This window comes from Notolabrus celidotus, chromosome 6, assembly GCF_009762535.1.
Source record: "Notolabrus celidotus isolate fNotCel1 chromosome 6, fNotCel1.pri, whole genome shotgun sequence".
In the NCBI taxonomy this organism is placed as follows: Eukaryota; Metazoa; Chordata; class Actinopteri; order Labriformes; family Labridae; genus Notolabrus; species Notolabrus celidotus.
Genome location: NC_048277.1, coordinates 13,373,594 through 13,399,244, shown reverse-complemented (window position 1 = coordinate 13,399,244; position 25,651 = coordinate 13,373,594). Strand labels below are relative to the sequence as shown.

The 25,651-nt window shown below is 40.2% G+C and overlaps 1 protein-coding gene across 3 annotated transcripts; it reads left to right on the top strand.

The window, feature by feature from the left end:
• Positions 1-16,504: 16,504 nt before the first annotated feature.
• dnajc24 (DnaJ (Hsp40) homolog, subfamily C, member 24) lies at positions 16,505-22,956 on the top strand. 3 transcript variants are annotated; one of them, XM_034686746.1, is made up of 5 exons: positions 16,505-16,634; positions 18,398-18,504; positions 18,723-18,858; positions 21,960-22,028; positions 22,508-22,956. In XM_034686746.1, the coding sequence occupies exons 2-5, from the start codon at positions 18,403-18,405 to the stop codon at positions 22,702-22,704; spliced, it is 504 nt and encodes a 167-aa protein (XP_034542637.1). In that variant the 5' UTR covers positions 16,505-16,634; positions 18,398-18,402; the 3' UTR covers positions 22,705-22,956. The 3 variants fall into 3 exon arrangements, with proteins under 3 accessions (XP_034542637.1, XP_034542636.1, XP_034542638.1); XM_034686745.1 differs by having other exon boundaries at positions 16,507-16,634; positions 18,353-18,504; XM_034686747.1 differs by having other exon boundaries at positions 16,524-16,634; positions 18,401-18,504.
• Positions 22,957-25,651: the final 2,695 nt, after the last annotated feature.

Below are 25,651 nucleotides of genomic sequence, written 5' to 3'. Positions count from 1 at the left end.
GAAGATCATTAGTTACTTTAACTAAGGCCAGCTCTGTACTATGACAAGCTCTAAAACCAGACTGAAAATCACTAAAAATATTATAATGTTGCATAAAATCAGTAGGTTGGGTTAAAATGACTTTCTTGAGTACTTTGGATATAAAAGGAAGCTTGGAAATGGGTCTGTAGTTGTTAAGAGATTAGAGATCCAGATTAGTTTTTTTTTTTTCAGTAGTGGGTGAATAATCACATGCTTTAGGCTGTTTGGAAAGGTACCAGAGGCAAGAGAACTGTTCATAATTGATAAATTAAAAGGACCGATAGTGTTAAAAACGTCTTTGTTATCTAAGACACAAGTGCAGGAATTCATCTGAGAAATTATTTTACTCAGGGCTAAGAGGTTAGTGGATTTAAACTGGGTGAGTTGGGTGGTATTATTGCTAACAACAATTAAGTTATGGGGGTGGGGTAAGATGTTGGACTGGATGTTATTTATTTTCTCTATGAAATGTGTAGCAAATCTTTCAGTCCAGTTATGTCCGGGTTCTTGATCTTGAGTGATTGGTCCCTTGGTAACAGAATTGATGACTTTGAATAGAGTTTTGGGGTTGTGATTATTTCTAGATATGATGTCTGAGAAATAGGCTGATCTTGCATCTGTTACTGCTGCCTGGTAGTTTGCCAACAATTCTTTAAGGAGATTGTGGAGAGTACTTGATTTATTTATTTTTCAATTGCATTCTATTTTTCTGCACTTTAGTTTAAGGGTTCGGGTGTGGTTGTTGAGCCTACATGGATTATGACATTGGTGATTTCGGGTTTATTGGTAAGGACTTCTGCGGTTCTGTCGGAAACATCCCGGGCAGTGGCTCCCGGGAAGCAGCAAGTTAGAGCTGATCCCGGTCGGATGTTTCTGATTATAGAGTCCCCTACAAAAAGAGTTGAGGGCTGGTATGGGCGCTCACCTGAGGGCATTGATCTGGGGTTACTGTAAGAGGGGTGCCGTAAGGGTTTGCATTGGCCAGCCGGGGCAAGCTGACAGGCTGAGGTTTCACTCTGACCCAGCGTTAGCTGTGGCTGAGCTGGTCCAACTAGAGGCTGGGGGGGGGGGGGGGGGGCTTTTCCGGCCATGCCTCTTATTTCCCTGGATGACAGTCCCTAATACTGTTTGGTGTAACCTTTTCATGGTTTGATTTGCAAAGGTTTTTTAAAGTATGTCAACAACCTATTCAAGAGATTCAGTTAAGGAGTAAAACACATCAAGAAGGAAACTTCTAGCAGCAAAAACAAATGAGTTATTTAAGGAAGCTCAAAATGGAACCAATGAAATGTTCGATGAATAACTTCTGATTCACTGCACAGATTGATTAACTGTCAAATATACACTTTTTCACAGCTCTACTTTCTGTGTGATTATGGTGTGCAGGCAGGTCATTTTCTCACAGTAACAATATCAAAGTCAGATGAGAAATTAGAAAGTTGGGCACAAACTTTTATTTGCTGCTGCTGCTATAAGAGAGAAGAGTAATTGTAAAGAGAGAATTTCAACAGCTCAGTGAGCACAGAGATGAGACAACTGAGCAGAAAATCGCCACGGCTAGAGTCAAGATGCAATCTGCTGGTTGACAAGCGCTTCATTAGTTGTTCTGTGTTTTAACAGTCATTTAAAGACTTGTGGTTTTACTGCACTGAGTCTTGAAATTAATTCCCAACCAAAGTGTGTGATTACTTGTTGCTTTGTTTTGGAGTAATTGTAATGCTGCACTTTGTAAGGAAAAGACTAAATAGAAATCATACAACAGATGTTATTGAGTATAGAATTGAGCTTCTTAGGCCGGCATTGCATCACCTCCAACTACTTTATATCAAGTAGCTAGCTGGTAAAGAGACAGCAAAATCTGTCATTGAGGGGAGGGAATGCGTAAGTATCAATGATCAGGTGGTGAAAGAGGATTGTTTGGATATAAGAATGAGTCAGCATGGAGTTCAACAACAATCTCCTCTGCTAAGGGTTACCTGGCAGAGAGTGGTCAGGACCAGTGTTGGGCAAAATACATTAAAAAAGTAATTAGTCATAGTTACTAGTTACTTTCCCCAAAAAGTAATTGAATTAGTAACTGAATTACTCCTTCATGAATGTAATTAGTTACCTGGGAAAGTAATTATTGCGTTACTTTTTTTGAAAAACCTTCAAATATGTAAATTAATTTTGATTTTTGAGTGGGTTTCACGGGCCAGTTGCATAGAGTAGAACAGCATAGACGGGTACTTCATTTAACTTAATATTTATTGGACCTCAAACCACAACTGGTAGACATACTGTAGGCCGTAATTCAAGTATTTTCTTCACTACTAAAAGTTTCAACAATAACAAGTGCAACAAGTGCTTTTAGCTCAATGTACTGTAAAATAAGAAAACTATCACACAGCTTCCAGACAATTGATATAAACTGTACTTCCAAGTATTTTCAACAAAACATTCTCAGTTAAAAACTGTAAATTAAATAAATCAAACTGTCTCACAGCTTCAGACAATTGATATAAACTGTAGGTCTTCAAGTATTTTCTTCAAAGCAAAAGTAAACAGTTTTAAAATAGAACTGAAAAGTAAGACATGGACAAATCAAACATTAGCTCCCAAACATTCCTTCATCTATCTACCATCCATATACTCTGAACACTTTAACTTCAACTTCTTCCATCCTGTGAATGCCAATTTTATCGGGACAGACCGCTCCGGACTCGTCATTATTGCATCTAGTTCTCTTGTGCGGCTGTTTGCGGCGGCGCGTTGAGGTTTAAACAACAACACCCACCTACCTGAACTCTGGCACTGATTGGCTTAACGTGAAATTGTACTCTACCTTTAGCCAATCATCATTACTTATGTGTCTGTCAGCCCTCCCCCTCACCAAAGAAAGACAGCCAACAAACATTTTATTTGCAGCTCCTGTCCTGTGCCTGGCTGAGCGAGCCAGGTCGGATGAGAGCTGTTAGATTTCAGTGCATAATAACGCGCCACATTTCTCTGTCGGTAACGGTAGCGGCGTTGTAACGTTTGAAATAGTAATTAATTAGATCACCCGTTACTGGAAAAAAATAACGGCGTTACTAACGACATTATTTTTAACGCCGTTATTCCCAACACTGGTCAGGACCAACTTTAAGATGAGAAATAACTATATACGTAGCTACATAGGAAGTTGATAGCAAAACTTTTGAGGAGACTTTAAAGTTGCAAAAAAACGTGATGCAAAGCCGTAAAACTAGGATCTTAATAGTTTTCATGAGGGTCCAAAAATTTGAATGATTGTTGGCCTTGCATTTCATTATATCTACAGTGAAATACTGATCAACCATACAAACAGATGGTCCTCAGCTAAAATGGCATCAGCTAAATACGATTTCCATCATAGAAAATTCCTCTAGAGCAGTGGTGTCCAAACTCTTTTCAAAGAGGGCCACATTTGATGTTGTCAGAATACTTCAGGGCCAGTGGCTCCTACTGAGACTTAGGTGACTTAGGAATCATAAAAGTTATATATGAAATCTCTATTTAATAACAACTATTTTACATTTTTTTCTCAATGAATCAGTAACTAGGAAGTCCTCAGTTCTCCACAAGCCACTTAAACATGATCAAACTTTGTCTTCTTCTGTAGAATGTTTTACATTCGGGTCAGACAATGTGGGGAAAAATACTGTCTCGTTATTTTTTTATGACAGGATCAGGATCTGGATTTCATCACACTTCTATTTCATGTTGTTTTTAAGACTGTTCTGACCAGCAGACAACAATTTAAGAACTAAATCATTCTTGTCCTGCATTCTGAACTATTTTTTATGCACCAAATTTTTGCCTTTTCTGCACAATTTCAGAATTTTGATCTTGTCTTGTGTCCTCTGAACTTTTAGTGTTCATCAAGAACATTTTCACATCATGATAAAAACATTAATTTGAAAAAGCCTGCCAACTTTAAGAGTTCTTGTGTTTCCTCCTAATTATATTCCTGCAGAATATCCAGAGCTTTGAATTTATAAAAGTAGTCCATATGAAGCTTTTTGAGACATTTCTGGATTGACTTTAGTTTTGTTTGTGCGCTTTAAAGAAACTGCAAATGTACAGATGATTCAGAAGGCGATTAATTTCTTTGCTATAATAATACATTATAAGATGGAAGTTTGGGGCCATAATTAAATGGACCTTGGGCCGCAATTGGCCCCCGGGCCGTACTTTGGACACCCCTGCTCTAGAGGATGAAAGGACCAAGAACTTGAAGCTGTAGTATCTGGAGGGGAGAACTTTTGCTTCAGGTTTGATCTGATCACGAGTGAGTGAACCCACGTGAGCAGCGTGACTATTTTTCCAGTTACCCAACTCTGTTTCTCCTATCAGGAGCAGGAGAATCCCAGGGTGTATGCTTGTCCTCCAGTCACCTGCCTGCTGTCAAAGATCATTTATCTTCTTTATTTCTTCTAGTGTACGAATTGTGAAATGGTAATTTTTCAAAGAAGCAACTGAATTTTATGTGGATGCGTTTGGAGTCACCATATCAGCAGTCAGCTGTGCCTCTGTTTAGTGGTACTGATGTTAACAGAAAAGGCCAATCACGTTAGTGAATGGGAGCACACAGCTAGCTGCATGGAAAGCTGTGCAGAAGGCTGTTTTTTATCTGGGCGTGGGCAAAACAGAAGGCAGCCAATGAGAGATAAGCCTCAGGTCAGCTGACTGGCAAAAGTTTCAAGACTTGCATAGACACGCCCAGAGACCAGGAAGTATATGACCCACTATAGTCAAATAAACAGCAGAAAGAGAAACCATTGAAGAATACACTTTCAATGAGGGCTCATTATTATTATTATTATTATTATTATTATTATTATTATTATTATTATTATTATTATTATTATTATTATTATTATTATTTTAAGTTTAGGTAAACATTCTACTTCTGTAAAAAAAATTTGGTGGTGCCCACAGTTGACTAACTGCCACATGGTTCAAAGTGAACTGAAGCACTGACCAACAGCAATCCTGAATGTTACTCAGAGAGATTTGGTCTGCTTAGGACCATGAGGTATTTCATAATCAAAATACATGGATGCAAATCTCCAGTCTCGAACACTACAGAATGAATCGCAAATACCGCATGAGTCATAGTTGTACAGAAAAGTAGTGAAGTCCTGCATGCAGGCTCTTGTTAGACAGCTGATACACCATGAGGTGTAACCATGATAAATACCCACCTGTGTTCATCTCACCTGTTTACTTGCTTGTCTTCTTCCCTCAGAGGTGGTTGGACTAGTGATGCTACATTGCCCTCTTTCTCACCTCTCATGAGGTCAGAAACTTTCTTCTCTCTTTCTCTCTACCTACAGATGTACAAATGAACAACATGAAACCTGAGTGACCAGAGCTGTTAATGAGAGTTGTAGACCAAAAGCTGGCCTCCAGGTCAGAAAATGGTCCAGAGATGAAAAGCAGAGGGATATCCAGAATGTGAGAGAAAGGAAAGTGTTGTGTATGAGGCCCTGGATTGACTTTATATAGCTAAGCCAACATCATTTTTTTCATTCTCTCTCTCTCTTTCTCTCTCTCTTGCAACTCAGCCACACTTCACTAGGCCTTAACATCTCAATTTGAGTGTGTGTGTTCACTGATGTTCATATATTCCTATTTGTCACAGCTGATTTGGAGTAAGTCTAGTTGAAAATGTCTTGCCCCCTTCGATTTGCTCCCTGGTTCTAACTATGTTTATCATACATTCAGTGTTTCCCGTTTTTATCATTTCCTTTTCATATACTTGATACTACTATGTAAAGATTTATAACCGACTCATACATTAGATAAAAACATTAGCTATTGTTACATTATATAAAATAGAGATAGTATGACACTTTCTGTGGCATCACTATTCTCAGATGTAGTCATTGATAATCCAAATGTAGAGGTTGACTGAAGACACACAGAGAGAACCTTATAAAAACACAATTAGATTCCTGCCACATATAATTTTTCAGAAATGAAGAGAGTCATCTGTGTCTGTGATAGGGGATTCTTAGAAACATCATAATCACTGATGGCAGGATCATATCAGCCAAATGTTCAAATCACTGAATTCCCCCCATACAGTATCAGATCAAAATCCAGCTGGGATAGACCAAACTCAAGCCCAGATCTGCCCTAATTCTTTGGTGAGCGTCTGGTGGCCGGGCTCTCGCCCATGAAGCCCGGTCGGGCTCAGCCCAAAAAAATAACATGGAGCCGCCACCCTGTGGGCCCACCACTCACAGGGGTAGGCATGGGGGTTGGATGCGTAGGAGGCCGGGTGGCGGTCCGGGTGGGAGGCCTGGGCGCATACTCACAAGCCCCTGGCTGAGTGCCTCGATATTGGAGTTTTCCCCGGGGGGCGAGAGGGTCACCTCCCTGCGACTTAAGGTTGCGGGGAGGAAGGCTCTGACTGTTGTTTGTGCATATGCACCAAATGGCAGTTTGGAGTACCTGGCCTTCTTGGAATCTCTGGATGGGGTTCTGGAAGGGATCCCGGATGGGGATTCCATTGTTCTCCTGGGGGACTTCAACTACCATGTGGGCGATGACGGAGACACCTGGAGAGGGGTGATTGGGAGGAACGGCCTGCCCGATCTGAACCCGAGTGGTGTTCTGTTGTTGGACTTCTGTGCTAGGCATGGACTGTCCATAACGAACACCATGTTCGAGCATAGGGTGGTTCACAAGTGTACCTGGTACCAGACCACCCGAGGCCAAAGATCGATGATCGACTTTGTAGTCGTATCATCGGATCTGCGGCCGCATGTTTTGGACACTCGGGTGAAGAGAGGTGCAGAGCTGTCAACTGATCACCACCTGGTGGTGAGTTGGATCAGATGGCGGGGGAGGCTGCCTGACAGACCTGGTAAACCCAAACGAATAGTGCGGGTTAACTGGGAACATCTGGCGGAGACCCCTGTCCGGGAGGTCTTCAACTCCCACCTCCGGAAGGATTTCTTGTGCATCCCGGGGGAGGTTGGGGACATGGAATCTGAATGGACCATGTTCTGGGCCTCCATTGTGAAAGCGGCTACTAGGAGTTGTGGCCTGAAGGCCATCGGTGCTTGTTGTGGCGGTAACCCTCGAACCCGGTGGTGGACACCGGCGGTAAGGGAAGCCGTCAGGCTGAAGAAGGAGGCCTTTCGGGTCTGGCTGGCCCAGGGGTCTCTGGAGGCCGCTGACAGGTACTGGTTTTTCAAAAAGGGGGACCGGAGAGTGTGCTCCAATTATAGGGGTATCACACTTCTCAGCCTCCCGGGAAAAGTGTACTCTAGGGTGCTGGAAAGGAGGCTCCGACCGGAGGTCGAACCTCGGATACAGGAGGAACAATGTGGTTTTCGTCCTGGCCGCGGGACAGTGGACCAGCTCTTTACCCTTGCGAGGCTCCTGGAGGGGGCATGGGAGTTTGCCCATCCAGTCTACATGTGTTTTGTGGACTTGGAGAAAGCCTACGATCGTGTACCACGTGGGCTCTTGTGGGGGGTACTGCGGGAGTATGGGGTTTGGGGGCTGCTACTGCGAGCTATTCGGTCCCTGTACGACCAAAGTGAGAGTTGTGTCTGCATACTTGGCACAAAGTCGAACGCGTTCTCGGTGCGCGTTGGACTCCGCCAGGGTTGCCCCTTGTCACTGATCCTGTTTGTAATCTTTATGGACAGGATCTCATGGCGCAGCCGGGGGGAGGAGGGTCTCCAGTTCGGGGAGCTTGGAATCTCATCTCTGCTTTTTGCAGACAATGTGGTTCTGTTGGCTTCCTCCAGCGGGGACCTCCAGCGGGCATTGGGGCGGTTTGCAGCTGAGTGCGAAGCGGCCGGGATGGGAGTTAGCACCTCCAAGTCTGAGGCCATGGTTCTCTGCCGAAAAAGGTGGATTGCTCTCTCTCGGTGGGGAGTGAGACTTTGTTCCAAGTGGGGGAGTTTAAGAATCTCATGGTCTTGTTCGCGAGTGGGGGTAAAATGGAGCGTGAGATCCACAGGCGGATTGGTGCAGCGTTAGCAGTGATGCGGCCGTTGTATCGGACCATTGTGGTGAAGAGGGAGCTGAGCCGGAAGGTAAAGCTTTCGATTTACCAGTCGGTCTACGTTCCAACCCTCACCTATGGTCATGAGCTGTGGGTCATGACCGAAAGGATAAGATCGCTGATACAAGCGGCTGAAATGAGTTTTCTGCGAAGGGTGTCTGGGCTCTGCCTTAGAGAATAGGGTCAGGAGCTCGGACATCCGGAGGGAGCTCGGAGTAGAGCCGCTGCTCCTCCGCGTCGAAAAGAGTCAGCTGAGGTGGTTTGGGCATCTGATAAGGATGCCTCCCGGACGCCTCCCTTTAGAGGTGTTCCGGGCACGTCCAACTGGGAGAAGGCCCCGGGGTAGACCCAGAACGCGGTGGAGGGATTATATCTCCCGCCTGGTCTGGGAACGCCTCGGGATTACCCAGGAGGAGCTGGAAAGTGTCGCCGGGGAGAGGGATGTCTGGGTCAATTTGCTTGGACTGCTACCCCCGCGACCCGACCCTGGATAAGCGGAAGAAAATGGATGGATGGATGGATGGATGGATGACCGATGACCACCTAACCTTTAAGGTTCATGTGGCCTGGATTACTTGATGCCAATTTGCCCTCTGTAATATCAGGAATATGTGATCTTACCTGACAGAACATGCAGCTTAGCTCTTGGTACAGGCCCTAGTAATATCCCAAATTGACCACTGTAACTCCACACACTGGCAGGCCTTTCCTACATGCACATTTAAACCTCTACAGATGTTCCAGAACGGAGCAGCGCACCTGATCTTCGACTAACCCAAAACATCACACTTCACTCTGCTGCTCATATTTCTGCTCTGACAGTTTCTACTTGCATCAAACTGAAAACCCTGCCACATGCTTACAGAACAGAGACAAAACTGCTCCTGCCTACCTGGAGTCCATTCAGGTCTATATACTCCATCCTGACTTAACTCAGACTGAAACGCTGAGGACTCAGGACCCAACTCAGTCATGACTACAATACAAGCCAAGACAGACTGCTACATGGTACTTGACTGACATGTACTATGTAACTTAAAACAACTAGTCTCCCTGTCACTACCAACTGTCATTATTTCTCAAGAGAAGAACCAAGATTAATCCTAACTCCCATACACTGGCAGACAAAGAACAGATGGATGATAAACACTGAACTAGCTAACAAGCAAGGTACAAGCAAGGTTTTGCTTAGTGCAGAAACATCAGTACTTTAGGACAAAATTGTACTCATTGAAAAAGCTTAAACACAGACTCATTGAACTGCCAACTACTGACTTTTAGAGCCAGCCTAAAGTGGACTCTTGCGTTTCCACATTGGCTCCATTTTTTCAACAATGGACGGAGGCTTTGGTACAATATCCTTTTTACATTCAGTGATCTTTGGCTTTCTTGCAAGTTCTCAAGCAAATTTTGTTAGTCTTCCAGATTGCTTTAACTTCAATGTCTAGTTATTGTTTCGTATTTATTTTTCACAGTGAAGAATATAGGAGGTGTGAAACATTGAGAGTTCCCTGATCACAATGTAACTTCCTCTCCAGGTAAGAAAATGCACCTGTCTTATTAAAACTCACATACTTTTCATTTGATACTGAAAGATTCAACCATTCCACCACTAAACGCAGACAATGAGTCATAATGTGATAGTACTAGATGAATTAAAAATGACACTTCACCTCTGAATTTACAAAGCCTTCTTCTTGTCTGTGAGAATAATATATTTACATTGATTGTGAAATCTTTGACAACTATTTCAAGGATCCTGTTGTCATGATTTGGCTTTATGTAAATAAAATGATTGATTGATTAATTGGTTTAATTATTTGAAGACTCCACTCATGCACACGTTCTTACTTCAATAAAAAATCTGATATTAATTTGAGTTTTTGGTGCAGTAGTTCAACTTGAGGAGTTTAGTGTTGAAGTTATTCCTTCTTGTCTTAGTTTGTATGAACTTTAGCTCCAACTGAATTCACACAATTAATGCAATACGCTTCAACTCACACACACTTACAATTAATTCACTGCATGCATGAACACATACACATGCCCCGCACTTATGGATGTGTCAGTGAGTGTGCTGAAGCCTAACACTTAGTCCGGTGTAAAGAACACACTCACGACAGCCCACACAAAAGAAAAAAAACAACACACACTCACACACACACACACACACACACGCACAAACAGTGTGCACACACACACACAAAACAATACACTGTTACAGAAATACACAGTATGGCCATAAGTACAAGGCTTTATTTGTGGAGGAAAATAATTACTATAAGTTCCTACTTAATATCTGAGTTATACTATAAAGATCTGGTGATCTTATTAAAGCAGCTTTGTCCTGAGTATATGAGTTTTTAACATATGAACGGACATTCTTAGCAGCATCTTTAAACCTAAATCATACCTTCCCACAGACGTGTTTAAGGTTGAATTTATTGAGAGCCCAAAATTGAATAAAAAAGTAATTACTCACTGCCTGCTGACTTCAACATGGCTCTGGAGCATTTGCAACATATTGCTTCATGCAATATGCCTCCTGTCCAAACCATGTACATAGATCCCAGCACTAAAATGTTTAATGATTGAAATGAACAAAATCATCAGGTTTTAAGTTTGATTGTTATTCCTTGTGGCTGTGAGTGTGCTGGGCATATTTTAGGAACAAATGGATGCCGGCAAATTCAGATTACAAACAGTGATATGATCAAAACACGATCCATCACGTTCTACCTCTAGAGATTTTGTGAGGTTTTAAATCTCAGGAGTCAGGGCTGGTGGGGAATGGAATCTGGCAGTGTGTGGTGTGCTGTTGGTCATATAGTTGCACTGTATGCATTGTAATAACAAAACTGGTAAACCTGCCATTTTTTGTCAACATGTGTGGAGTCTGTCACATTTTCAACATCTGGTAAGATTGTAAAAGATTTTCAGCGTGAACCAGACTTAAAGCCGAGAGACTAAAAAAGCCTTATTTAGGAAGCAGCTGCCCGGGAACTTCTGTTGACCAGCTGTGTTTCTCTGGCTCGGATATGCTGAGACACACACACCCACACACACACACACACAAACACACACACACACACACACACACACACACACACACACACACACACACACACACACACACACACACACACACACACACACACACACACACACACACACACACACACACACACACACAAGCATGTACAGTCTCTTGCTGCTTCAGCAGTTTAAAATCAGTGAAGTGTTTCAGAGCACAGCAAGATGTGACCCATCATCAATCACACAAACCCACACAGACATACACACACACACTCATTGACAACTGAGTGTGTCAGTAGGCCAAGCAAGGGAAGCAGGTGGATGGCAGACAGTCTGTGTGTATGTGTGTGTGAGTTTGGGAATCTGCATGTTTGTGTGTGCAAGCATTTGTGAGTATGTTTGGTGTGTGTGCAGGCACAGAGCTGTGGGAAGATGAGATGTGTTTTTTTTTCCACTCCAGTGTGTCTACATGCCCAAGTAGTTTGCAGTTGCCTACATTTAAAATGCGCGCGCGTGTGTGTGTGTGTGTGTGTGTGTGTGTGTGTGTGTGTGTGTGTGTGTGTGTGTGTGTGTGTGTGTGTGTGTGCGTGTGTGTGTGTGTGTGCGTGTGTGTGTGTGTGTGCTTGGCTGCAAACACATATCCATTCAGTTTGAAAATTTGTTTTCACAAAATTTGATGTGGATTTTCTGTCATTACTGATGTTGTGGGTGGTCAATTAAAGCGCAATATCTAAGGTTGTCAAAATATATCTATAACAAATGTATGATTAATTGCAGAATTTTCATATTTGATAGTGATTAACCACACTTTTAATCACATTTTAAAAGTCTTATAATTATTTTATTCAAAACTGTTTTTCAGTCCATATAATAGTGTAAAGTACTTTTTACCAGTGTCTTGATTTGGGAATCAAATGATCTTGGCTACAACTGTGGCTCTGGAAGGCAAATCATATGTGCTGTTGTTTGATGCTTTCAAAATTATATGAGAGGGGTCTGTCTTCAGGCTGCAACAGAGGGGCAAAATGTGTACCAAGGAATTCGCAGAACATGTATTAGGCTGGTGGGCGGAACGCGTACCAGTCCAAATCACACAAAACAACATATGATGTCAAAACAAGAAGTTGTTGGCCGACCTTATAAATCGGGTAGTTGTCTGCAAATTGTTGGATCGTCTTCAGACAGTAGTAAGAGTATTTTCATCTGACAACTTTCTACTTCATAAATCTAAGCCCATAAGTTAACCAGGTAATAGTTACTCATGGTTGTTTCACTACGGGGGGTTGATCGTTCTTGTTTTGATGCGTAGTGATGTGTATTTTATTTATGTATTGACCGTCAAATAAGCATAAAGATTGCTTACATCCAAACAAAGCTTTTCAACTCCAGTAGTAATAAAATCATGTGCAACTGTTGTATGAGTGACTTATTTGCTCACATTCCTTAAAATATAAAATTGTCTGAGGAAAAAAATGGCAAGATAATAAACGTTATAACATTACTGTATGAAAATAGTTAAGGCATTAGGCTGTTATCATTGATACTATAAACCCAGGCTAGTGGCAGCCTGCAGACTACAGAGTTTTTTTTGTCATCAGTTTGTCCCCATTTGGCTAAAATGTTGGCTCCTCTTATTACATCTGTATGAAGTATGATTCAAACTGCTTAGGCGGATTGACGTAAACCATCATAGAGTCTGCTGCAAAATTCAGGTTAGCACCATCCAAAAAAACTTGGTTGTAGTCTTAAATAAATAAAAACTATTTCAAACTGCAGAGGGATAATTTTTGGGGGGATACAGGAGTTTGGTTTGTTTATTACAGACAATAACTGCAGCAGTAGATCCAGTTAATGAGAGCGCTTGTGAAGTAGAAGTTGTTTTTTTTATTGTTAATGATTATTAGTTTATTTAACACCTTTCTGATGAACAGCTGTGGGTGTGTATCCTTTAAGCCGTCTGTACGGAGTCAGATATGAATCTGATGTGTGGGTCAGTGATTCTGTCTGACTGACATGTTGTAGCTGCACATTCTTCAGCTTGTTTATCATGTTTTTATATTGTCTGTTGTAATTAACAACAGCTTTATGATCACAAGCAGGTGGACAGGCGTGTATATGTGTGTGCGTGTGTGTGTGTGTCTGTGTGTGTATGTGTATGTCTGGTTGTTCTTTTCTGTCTTTAATGAGCAAGAGATCGCTGTTATTATCGTCTGTGTTGTTTCTTCACACATTTCTAATGAACAGCTGCTCTATGTCTGAGAGTGCTAGCCAGACTCTCTCTCTCTCACACACAGACACACAGACATATAAACAAAAGTTTGAATAAGGTTTTTGTGCCCTGGGGCAGTTATGGGGGTCTTTTTTGACTACAAAAAACATTCCTGTTTTTTGTTGTTTTATTGTTATTCATCTGAGAACATTTAATTAGAAAAGTGTTTTTCAAACCAAACTGTATTTTTAAATAATTTCATATCTTTCCTTTACACAACAAATATGTAGTCTTTCTTAAACATCACTTCCTCTCCTCAACTTAACTTTATCTTTGTCACTCAACACTTTGAGTATACAAGGAAGTATATTACTTGACATTGGTGATACAAATTGACTGAAAGGAACATTTTGTTAACATGCTAAATTAATGCTAAGAAGCACACAGAACCACTATTTAGCACACATCAATGCAAACCAGCAAATACACAAATGTGCGTTCAGGTGTTTAAAAAGATGAAACATAAAGCAATGTATATGTCACCGTCTTCCATGCCCTCATTACGAATCTCCAGACATCTTTTGAGGAGACAAGAGAATATTCAGAGGTTGGTGTGTTTAACTTATGTACCTGTTAAGCATCAAATATCTTCAATTCTCACCCCATGATGTTATTGAACATATCTGAGATCTTTCTGCTGTGTCACTTGCTGCACACCGTGAAGCTGCCTCTCATGTAAACAGGCTCTCAAGAGCTGAATCTGAACCAAGCTGAAGTACCCCTATGGTTTTGGAAAGCTAAATGACTCTTGTGTTAGTGCTTGCTGTGTTTTCTGTCGCCTCTACCCTGCTACGTTGGTGCAGAATACTGCAGGAGTCTGCATTTGTCAACAGAGCTCTTTTTACAATTAAGTAATTAACAATAACAAGAACTAGCTGTAATGACAGAAAGCATGGCGTCCATTAGAGTCTATAATCTGACAGTGAATAAGTTCAGTTCCTAAATTAAAAAGGATGAGCAAAAGAATTTACCACAATACTTTTTATATGAGAACTGCTTTGGTCAGCAAATACCATTCTATTTTTTTTATTTCATTGTTAATTTATTAATACCTAGCTGTGTTTAAGACTTGATTCTGATGGGTGAAAACTTTTCAACAAAAGTAACTCATTCCCAACAGTGAAAGTAACACCAGGGAAAACCTGATCCCACATGTCATATCAAATCAATCCATAAAAGGTGGCAGACACATTTCACCTCTGCCTGTTGACACTGTGACAAAAATGTTAGTAGTAGTTGGCATTGTACATCGGTAATTATTTTGACTAAAATGTCAACTTCTGTCTCAGGCTGGTCTTGAGATTTGGGAAATATTGACTGTTAGCGGACGCAGACGTGAGAGCAGACCAAGGAGCGACTGCGCCCCAATCATCTCTGATAAGGAAAAAGGTTCTGCCTGCAATCCAGGCAACAGCATCAGGGCTGGTGGTGAGTGTATCTCTAATGTTGCTGATGGCAAAATCACCATGAAAGGAATACTTTGTATCAGCTCGTTTATGTCTGTAGTCAGTAGGCTGGTTCAGTAAGTGTAATAATGTGTAATGAGTAGGTGACCCCTCCACATCTTGCTCACCCTGTTGGGATTCTAAGTCACATAACCACCTGATCACCATGAATGATCCCTTACTTAAAACATACTCATGAAAACGAAATCCCATCCCTGTCAGTGGATCCCCCACTCAGTCAAAGTAGCTTTAAGTAAAAATGATCTTGTAAACTTTGCAGTTTTATTATATCAATGTAATGTCCTTCTCTTACATTTTGGAGGGCAAAACATCTTTTGTCATACACCGGTGTAAAACAGTACCAACCACCTACAGGCTGTAATTGAGCACAGAGTAAGATCAACACATCTGACAAAGTGGCAACACAAGCTTTGAAATTACAATTTTAGGGCAGCTGTATTAAACTTCCTGCATGTGACTGTACACTTGTGTATTTAATAAAGTGCTAACTACAGCCTCACAATCTGACAATGAATATGTCATTTGACTAATTGAGCCTTAATTCGACCAAAATTAAGAAATAATTAAGTGCACAACAATGTCAGTCACCCCGTGTCTCTCCTCTCGCTCCTTCCCTCCTGGTCTCGTTAAAGAGCCATAAGTGAGTGACAGACAGGAAGTGGGATCATAAAGGTGTCATTGTGTCACCTCATCTCCTCTGTTCCCAGCTCAATTAACAGATCGCTTCATGGTCTGTATTGTCAGGACACATTTCTCAGCATGTGGTATGGTGCTGCTCTTTCCTGGCGTCTGTTTCAGACGTTTGGCAGTGGTACTCAGAACTGTGATCTTGGCTGCTGTACAGATATTTCACTTAATTTTCAGAACACATCATCAGCTCTTTGTTTTTAATCTTGGAATACAATTCCAAAATTACTATGAGGGTCACTGCCTGACCACAGTTAAATAAATTAATAGTTAATTAGAGGCTAATTAGGTGTTTTAAAACCTGGGCCCCATAATGTATTTTTTACATATTTGGAGTTCTGAATGAATAGGAGTTTGTATGTAGATTGCTTCTGCTTCAACCCATGAAATGGCTGTAAAGACAGACATTTTTCCTCATAGAAGGGGTCTTCACGGCTTAATATTTGTTTCTGTTTTTCTTTGTTTCTCAAAATTTCGTTGGAATCAAATCTCACAACTTTGAACACCAAGGAGAGAAAACACAATAATTAAAACAGAATTTAAAATAAAAATGACATTATTTCAAAGTGAGTATTATAACATAGGTTGCATGTACTCTTTTATGAATCAACTTAATTAATAAAAAACGGCAAATAAAAGAAGATATATCACACTGACTATTCAGAATATATAAATAGACGGCTATTATTTCAGCAATGAGAAGCAAATAATAACATATCCATGCTAATGCTCAAGTATCAAAATCAGTTAGGAACAATATATAATTAAATAAAGCTTTACCAATTTCTCATAATGAATAATGAACTGAGCAAGAGGAAAGAGTAATTCATATTCAGATGTGTGTAAGATGTATCATGCAACAATTTCCTAGTTGTTAATCCTTTCAGCAGCATGAAACAGTGGCAAATACACCAGGATTTGTTTCAGTTCTGAGATGTGGATCTCATCCGTACTCCAATCCAGAAGGTGGCGGTAGTTCGTAGAGACTGTTTGAGAAACGCCATCAAACAACAAAACAAGAAGCGGAAGGCAGAACCAATAGTCAGCGTGTTGTTTACAGGGGGGACTCATAATATCGTCGGACACCATGTTGTTGTATCTCAGGTGACAGCTACATTTTAAGGTATGTTTAATACTCGAAAACCTTAACTATTAAGAACGAAGGGCAGAATGAATGGAGCTTGTTTCACGCGTTGTTGTCAAATGAGGAGGTTTGTTAAAAGCAGCGGGCAGGGATTCACAGAGTTCACGTTTACACGTCAACATATCATATTTTGATTATACTACACGAGTGGCACACAATAATAGTGAAAACAAATATTTCTACGCTCATTACTTATAAATAAAGATGTTTCCACAGCTAATTTTTAATTAAGGGATTATAGGTATGTTTTATACGTGTAAGACCTTAAATTTTGTTACACTGCAGAAACTGAAATCTAAGTAAGATTGAGTATTTCAGATAAGGGTGAGATTTGCTTATTTTTTGCCTGATAAGATAGTTTTTCTCACTAAGCAGTTTTTATGTTAGAGTGTTTCACTTGTTTTGAGTGCTTTGGTCTTAAATTATCTCAGTAAGATATTACAGCTTGTTACTGAGATTTTATGACATGCTTTAAACTAGAATATCAACTGTTACAAAGCTGTTTCATCAACACTCACAAGTATAAAACTGCTTTTTCAAAGTAATTATTTCTTATTTCAAGCATGAAATAAAAAAGGATTACTTTGACACAATTGGATCTCTTCACACAATTAAAACAAATGACAGCTAAATGCAATCCACTGTTTTATTTTCAATGAAACAATAGAAAACCTGTCTGACTATATATTACTATAGTTGGCACAGTACTGTAAACTGACACTTAATATTTAAAGATTTAACATTTCAAACCGTTTTAAACAGAAATAATTACATTTAGAAAAGGTCATCCAAATTAAAAGGCAGAGAATGATCCTTCATAATGAGAAATGTATTCTTACCTTTTGTCATTCCATCAAGAAAAGTAAATTCGTTTTTAGTATAACTTTGCTGGTTTCAAAAATATAATGCCTAGTGCATGTCATTATGTCAAGATGATGGCACTAGGGTGCGTAAAGTGGTTGGCCTGCATTCGAATCCAGCCTGTGGCCTCTTTCCCACATGTCATTCCCCCACTCTATCCCACTATCTCGCACTATCTACTGTCCTCTCCCCTAAAAAGAAAAGGCGTAAAAGCCCCCCCCCAAAAGATGATGGCATTAGCATTTACTTGATTTAAGAATATATTTCAACATATTGAGAAAAGAAGTCTCATATTTTTTTTATTGCTATCAAGAAAAATGCACTTGTTATTAGTGAAGATACACTAATTTTAAGGTATTTCTGGGTTCATTGAGGTTAGATATTTTTACTTGTTTTGGAAAGTCTTGACAAGCCAAATTTTCTTGTTCTGTGGCAGACAATTTTGTTTAGTTTGAATTGAATAATATACCCCTAATTTTTGCATATTTTTTCTTGTTTTTGAAGGCTGGCTTTTTGCAGTATATAAAAGTTATTGATGCCACTTAAAGCTTAGATTCAACGTTATGAGGACTCAGCAGCAGGTCTGTGTACTTAAAGGGATTAGTCCCTGCAAACCTGCAATAGCTATAACTGAGGTATCACCTTATCATATCAGGAAATATTTAATTTAAATCAATACATTTGGAGATACATTACAAATACACTGGTATATGTTAAAGGGCCATACTTCATATTATGATCAGAATTGTCAAGTTTGTATACACATTGAACACACACCTTAATCCGATGCTTCTCTCTAAAGACAAGTGTGAAAAGCATTAGTTCCTTCATTACAGGTTTTGCCATCAATGGGTTGGTCTGATGCCAGTGTTGTGTTATAGCAGGGATGTGTGAGGTATCTGAGAAGGACCTATATGCTGTGCTTGGAGCCAGCCCCTCAGACTCAGCGCAGCAGCTCAGACACAGATACCAGCAGCTGGCTCTAAAGGTAAAAACACTGCTCTAACTGTCTTTAGACTTAAAGCAATACACATCAAGTATAGCTAAATCAGCACAATCCAAACAGGCATGAACAGAGGGACAGCTTGCCTGATGTAAAACTTTTCTCATGTGTGCTTGTGTTTATGTCTCACACATTAAGCTTGCACCCTCCACAGTCACAGTCCTTATTTGAGATCTGCCTTGTGTGTTTTTGTGAAAACTTAGTACCATCCAGACCGTCTTGGTGGTGTGTGTTCTTCAGAAGCAGAGTCTGCTGTGAAGAAGTTTTTAGAAGTTGATGCAGCCTGGAGAATCCTCGGTGACCAGAACACCAGGAAACAGTATGACCTGCAGAGGAGAGGTAGGACATCACAGATTACTTGATCTGATACCTCACTGACATGTTCAATGTTGAGTTAAAAAAATGTCTCACACTACAGTGTTGAAGCTATTAGCTTGTACACAACTGTTAATAAAAAAAAAAAGCTTGTCTCCTGACATGCTACAAAAAAAAAACTGGTATAATTTCAGTGGGTTGTTGTCAGTTGCAGGTATTGGGTTGCATGTTAGGGATGTCAAAGGAAAACACCTAAGAAGGTTTGCTTACATACCTGATCCACCCCTAATGTTAATTCCACTAATATTTATAACTCCTGAAGTATGTTCCATACTATGTTCTGACATTAGGACCCAAACTGAACTAGTTTGATAAGTGTAGATAGTTTGATGAATTTATTTCTTCATACAATCCACTACAAACACCCTTAGTGCACATTTAGGTACAACAATAATTAAATATTACATAAAAGTGTACAGTGGACGGTGTATTTATACCAGGCTTAGAAATATAATTTTCTGTGTTTCCTGATTACAACTACAAAATCTTCTATATCTTCATCTTCCTCTGCTTTTCCTTCTTCTTCATCTATTTCTTCGTCAGCTTTTCCTTCTTCTTCATCAACTTCTTCATCTGCTTTTCCTTCTTATTTATCAATAATTAATCAGTGTTGTTATTTGTATTAATTTTAGTATGACCCATAAAATTAAGTTTTTACCACCATGTAATAATAATAATCACATTAAACAGAATCAATATGCAAACAGCAAAAAAATACAAAAGATTCAATCCAAAACAATGAGATCAAAAAACATTTGAGACAGAAAGCTCCTTTGATGAGTTTAGTTCTGCTCAAGGTTTCTGCCTGTCACAAGATGTTTTCCCATGCCACTGTCAAGTGCTTATTCAGGCTGGATTAAAGCAGAGCCTCTTAGTCAAGTTTACCTAAGTATGATGTGTGCTTTCGAATATACCTTATAGTATCACAACAACATCAACCAAGAAAAACAAAGATAATCTCACAAAATGTAGTATTGAAATAATAAATTGATGATGTAATTCTCAATTAAAACACACACAAAAAGTAAACCAATATATGATAGCATAAACCTGCTGTGCAACAACTTTGGCTGGATTTGCACTGCCCACTGGTCACATGACTTCTAAATCTGAGGCCTCTTTTCAATTAACCCGGGTCTCCAAAAGGTTTATTTACTTAATAGTATCCCACTAGTCAGGTTTTTTTTCAGATACAAAAGTGTCTTATATGAAAGAAATGTTCTAATTTTTGGTTTGATTTTAGATGATAGTACTCTGACGTCTTAAAGCTCCAGCCTCTTCCTCATTGGATCTTAAACTATCATTAGTTTAACAGCAATTATTCGTTGCACAGTGTAACACTAATTAAAATTCAGGTACAATGTAGCACTAATTATTAATGGTTCAAAGTCATTATCACTGTCAAAATGACTTGATAATGACTGTTTCCTCAAGCTGTAAAAAATAAGAGTGTGTGAACACCCAGCTGTTCACCTTCCGTCTATTACCTCAGAATGTGCCGTCACTTTTCATTCATCCATTTATTCACAATGGAGGTTCTGATCTCTTTTTCTTTTTGAGAATGTGGTCATCTTAGGAATCAGGGGCTTGTGATCAAGGGCTAAACTGGTATTTTATAGACTTTCTATGGCTTAAGAGGTGTTTCCCAAAATCCCTATAGCAGACAATCCTGGATCATAGTTGAATACATGAAGGCTATGGGCACTTGATGATACTCTGTTACACGAGTATGGCTAAAACCCTAAACATACGTATGTTTTGTTTTGATTTAAGTCTGTAATCGTCCTTCTCTTCTTCACTTATACATTTACCTCCATCTTCTATCAATTAGCTATACCTACTTAACAATTAGAGGCTAATGGAGAGCTGACACAATGGCCCTATTTACACCTGATATGACACCTGGTACCTCCTGGGTGATCCAGTCACAAGTAAACAGCTCTGAGTCCAGGTGTGAATACATTGAGCTTTAATCACTTAAACCACACTGCAGAGTAGTCTGAGCTGCATTTGACGGCATTTATCCAACAGCATAAAAAGACTGTTTAATAACACTTAAACTCCTGTAAACAGGGTAACCATAAGGTTGAGTGATTTAACTCTTGTCTTTAATCTTCTACCGATGTGCTTCTCAGCCTGGTCTTGTAAGACTTGCTTTTATTTTTGCACGTTTTGTGTGAAAATGTTATTTATACGTCAGAGCTTTCTGCTCTTATGGTTTCTGTCCACTGCTTCCAGAGACCCTCCTTCATGTTCCACCTTTCCCACAAGAAGAGGGACCAACACCATTGCAAAAATGATCTCTCAAGAGAGACCTAGTCCGCAGCCCAATCAGATCTGTAAAAACATTAGAATTAATTGGATGATACAGCTGCAAAGTCAGTCACGGTACTGAATTCGTCCAGTACTCAAACTTGGCATCATGACCAATTCATGACCAATTCATGACTAACACTCGTGTCTAATATCAGAGCCCTCCTCAGGTTCAGATTGGGCACACTGTTCCATCATTCCATTGAGCATTGAAGTCCTACGACAAAACTTACTATTTTGAATGGTTGAAGCAAAGGCACGGTCAACATTTCAAGCCTTCCTCTCTGCATCTCATAGTCAAATTAAGGCCCACTCCTCTGTTCTCTGAGAAACTCTTCATCATGTGTATCCTTACACCTTGGACCGGTCAGAAAGAGGCAAGAGTCCAGCCCCTCTTTAAGGACTTCACCTGAATCCAGTTGCCATCCCTGCAGGTCTTGAGCCTACAGCCTAGGATAGATTATTTTCCTGGGTGGAATGTCAGGGGGAAATCAAAGCAGGTTGTAGTTGCAGCATTTAGTAGTCTGGAACATCGTGGGTGGGTGGGGTGGTGACATTGTTTATTTGAGTGGAGTTTGGCTACTTAGGACTCTTTACTCCTTGCCTCAATTGTCTGTTCTATGTTTAAAAAAAAAAAAAAATTGGTTGCTGAATGTGCTGCCCAGAAAATATACAAATAGTTATTGGTTTATAATTTGTGCCTTCTTCTACCACAGCATCATTAATACTTGCCTCCTTAACAATCCTCCCAGCACAGGAGCTCAAACAGGATTGGCCAGTGGATTCTACAGTTCACCTGGAGGACATGACCTGGGACAGGGGTAACTGCTCATCTTATTTGATAGCACACACGCAAGCATGCATGCAAGCATGCAAGCATGCATGCAAGCATGCAAGCATGCATGCAAGACATGTGAACTTCAGATGGTCCAGTGTGTATGCTTAGTTTGACAGCTCAGTGGTATGGTGGCCCTGAAGTGCAAATCACTACGGCAAATCAGAAAACACTACGGAAAATCAGAAAACACTACGGCAAATCAGAAAACACTACGGCAAATCAAGAAAACACTACGGCAAACACAGTAGAGTGTTCAGAAAAAATTGTATTAAACAAGTATTGAATTCCAATATACACTCATCTTGCTAACTAAACCTTAGAACTCACTTAAGTTGCTGCATTTCTACTTTAAGTTATCTTCAGATGTCCTGAACAAAATACTTGTACATCTTCATGATCACTATTTGAGGAATGCTGGTGAGTCTGAAGCTTTTTATCTTTAATGTGTGTCTTTTATTTCAGGCGAGTGTGTGTACACATACAGCTGTCGCTGTGGGGGAAGTTTTGAAGTCTCCATGGAGGAGGTGAAGGAGGAGACGGAGAGGAGACAGCAGGATAATGAAGAGGAAGAGGAGCACACAGGAGTGGTCCTTTGCTGTGATACATGTTCCCTCAGCGTGTATGTCACATGGTCATTACATTCACAGACTCATATATAAAAATGAAATTACTCATAATTATATGGACGATTTTACGCTGTTGAGTCAGACTACGACTTTGGAAGAGGCAGAAAATCATCAAACCACACTGTTGGTCGGCGGGAGATGTGAAACTGTGCGTCTTTGTGGGAACATGGGCACCAACTGAAGACAATGCTACCACTATGTTCACACACAACTCAGATGGGCAGTCTGCTCTGGACATAGTTTATTCTGCAAACACAAAATAAAACAGTTAATTTGATAAGCAAACAAGCCTCTGTCATATCAGATGTAAAATGTATAATGTCATTTTAGGGTTCAAAGTCTTTCAGAATGCTTTCCAATTTTAAGCCATTAACATCCAAGTAAACTGATGTTGGATACCCCAAATTGTGTTTTAAAATATATATGCTGTCAACATGCTTGAGCATATTTTCCTTTACTCAAAATTGGTTTGTTCTGAGGTGCTCTTTGGAAAAAGAAACATGAAGCCATAAAATGAATTAAAATAACTCAACAAGACTATCTCATTAAGAAAAAAAGAAAAAGTATGGTCTCATTGGTGCTTAAACAAATTGAATAGATTTTTTTTCTCAAATGTGTAACAAAATACATTTTAAATCATTACTGGCAGTACAAGATGAGTGGACGTGATTAATAATGGCACGAGATTGTACCAGTGGCCACCATATATGGTCGTCTATGGCTGCTTTTTCCGACTGGCAGGGTTCTCTGTATCCTTGTGTAAAGCGTTTCTTCAGCTATCAGGAGACTACTCCAGTTTTACTTGCCTGCATGATTTTATACTACACTACTGTAAGTTATTTCATTTAGGTTCATCCAACCAAAAAAGAGGTGAAGCCATCTTGTTCTCATATGAGTACAGGGACATGGGTTAGTGAAAACAGTAGAGGTAATTGAGTCATTGAAAAGTAGCTAAAGATCCTGCGGCTGACTGAGCATTATAGTGTGCACATATACCTCAGTTTAGTCCAGACTTCCAAATTGCTACCAGATGAAATGTATTTTGAGCAATAGACTTTTCTATTTTCTGCCATTAACAGAGTGTCTGCACAGGGGATACTGAATACATTGATGAGTGATGCAAGGTACTCCGTAGTGATGGTACTGCCCCTCACAGTGTCGTGGGGGGTTTTCAGGAGGAGCATCATGGGAATTGTTTTGAGGTAATGTGATGCTGAAGCTGCAAAGGGTGATGTTTAACCCCTGGAGAGTCAGCAAGTGAGGCAGAGTGAGGAGCATCTGTGCACCTTAGAGTCTTCAGAACATGTATGGACCTGCCTGCTCACTGGCATGATGCTGCTCAACATACCTGATGCTCATCAGACACACATACAACCAACAGCCACCTGCCTCTGTTCAGATCCAGGGAGCAGGGTTTCAAGTAAAGAGTTTCCCCTGGCAGTCTTCTTATACTTATACCTAACTTTCATCTTAATTTCACACCTTTAAATTGTATAATTTTACATCTTTCATAATTCCTATGCATCTTACTTTGTGGATACGTGCAAACAGCAGATATGTGTGTGCAGATTAATAGTGGGGAGCATCAAGACTCGGTGTCAGATTGGTCAATAATTAATAAAAATCACCTCACATTGGACATATGAGTTACATACCTTTACATAGTGACTCTTTTTTTATTAGAATAAATATTTCTCCTCTGTCAAAAGGGCAGAAGCCATTGTAAAGGCTGTCTTCAGGCACACTGGCTTGAGTCAAGACATACGTTTAAAAAGCCTTTAATAGTTCATGATGTTTACAAACCGTAACAAACAAGAAAAAACTTCTAACAAGTTTCAATATTTCTCCCGTCAGTGCTCCCACTCAGTTTATGGAGAATGTTAGCTGTTGCTCTAGACTATTGCATAAATCAAATGTCCAATCAAAATCAATATAATTTTGTTGTTAAATTTAATGCAAATGTTTGAATTATATCATCAACAACTGTAACTCATTTTTACACATTAAAATAATGAATAATATGATTTGATATAGTAAAATGAAAAATATATCTGTTTGCTAGTGGGCCAAAACGAGCACTTCAGCTGGATGTACTTTGATTGTGCTTGTGGAGATTATAATGCAGGTCTGAAGAAGGTTTTGGGTACTAAAATTACTACCTAAAAGTGAGTTTTGCTTTTTAGTTTGTTTAATGTAAGTATTTACACGAGACGGTGTATTGAAAGCAAAGACAGACAAAAAAAAAAAAAAAAGTTATTAACGCGTATCAGAAAAAAGCAAATTATTTGTATGATAGAGCTTTATCCTCTGACCCTGAAAAATTACCCTGTGACACTAGGGGGCCGGGACCCCCAGGTCGAGAACCGGTGCCCTAAATGACAGAGCCGTTCTCCTCTCTGCGGGACTGCGACAGACACACAAAAGGATAAAGGCTGGTAATGACTCTGCTGTCTCTCTGGTCACTCAGCCTGCAAAGGTCACAGCTGACAGAAGCTCCGAGTGATGATCATCTCTCATCTATTAAACCCCCCTGACACACACCCGTCCCCCCCAATCAATTTATCCCCAACTCACCTCCTCACAGAGACGTGCCAAAGAAGTAGAAGGGTGGAGGGCAGATATATGGAGATGTCATCAGAGTCAGCACTAGTGGTCAGAAGTTTGGTGACCATTTTACCGACTGAGTGAGTGTGTGTGTGTGTGTGTGTGTGTGTGTGTGTGTGTGTGGGTGTGTGTGTGGGTGTGTGTGTGTGTGTGGGTGTGTGGGTGTGTGGGTGCGTGAGTGGGTTGGGGGGGTTAATGAAGGGTTGGTAGAATATTGATGTGACAGACAGAAAGAGACATGCTGGGACACAAAATCACTTTCACCAACACACCTCCTACAATTACAGCACTTTAGATCACTTTCTATCAAGACTCAACCCCCTCCACAGAACCCCTCCTCTACCTTGTTCATGCACTGTAAAATCTTCAAGCTCAG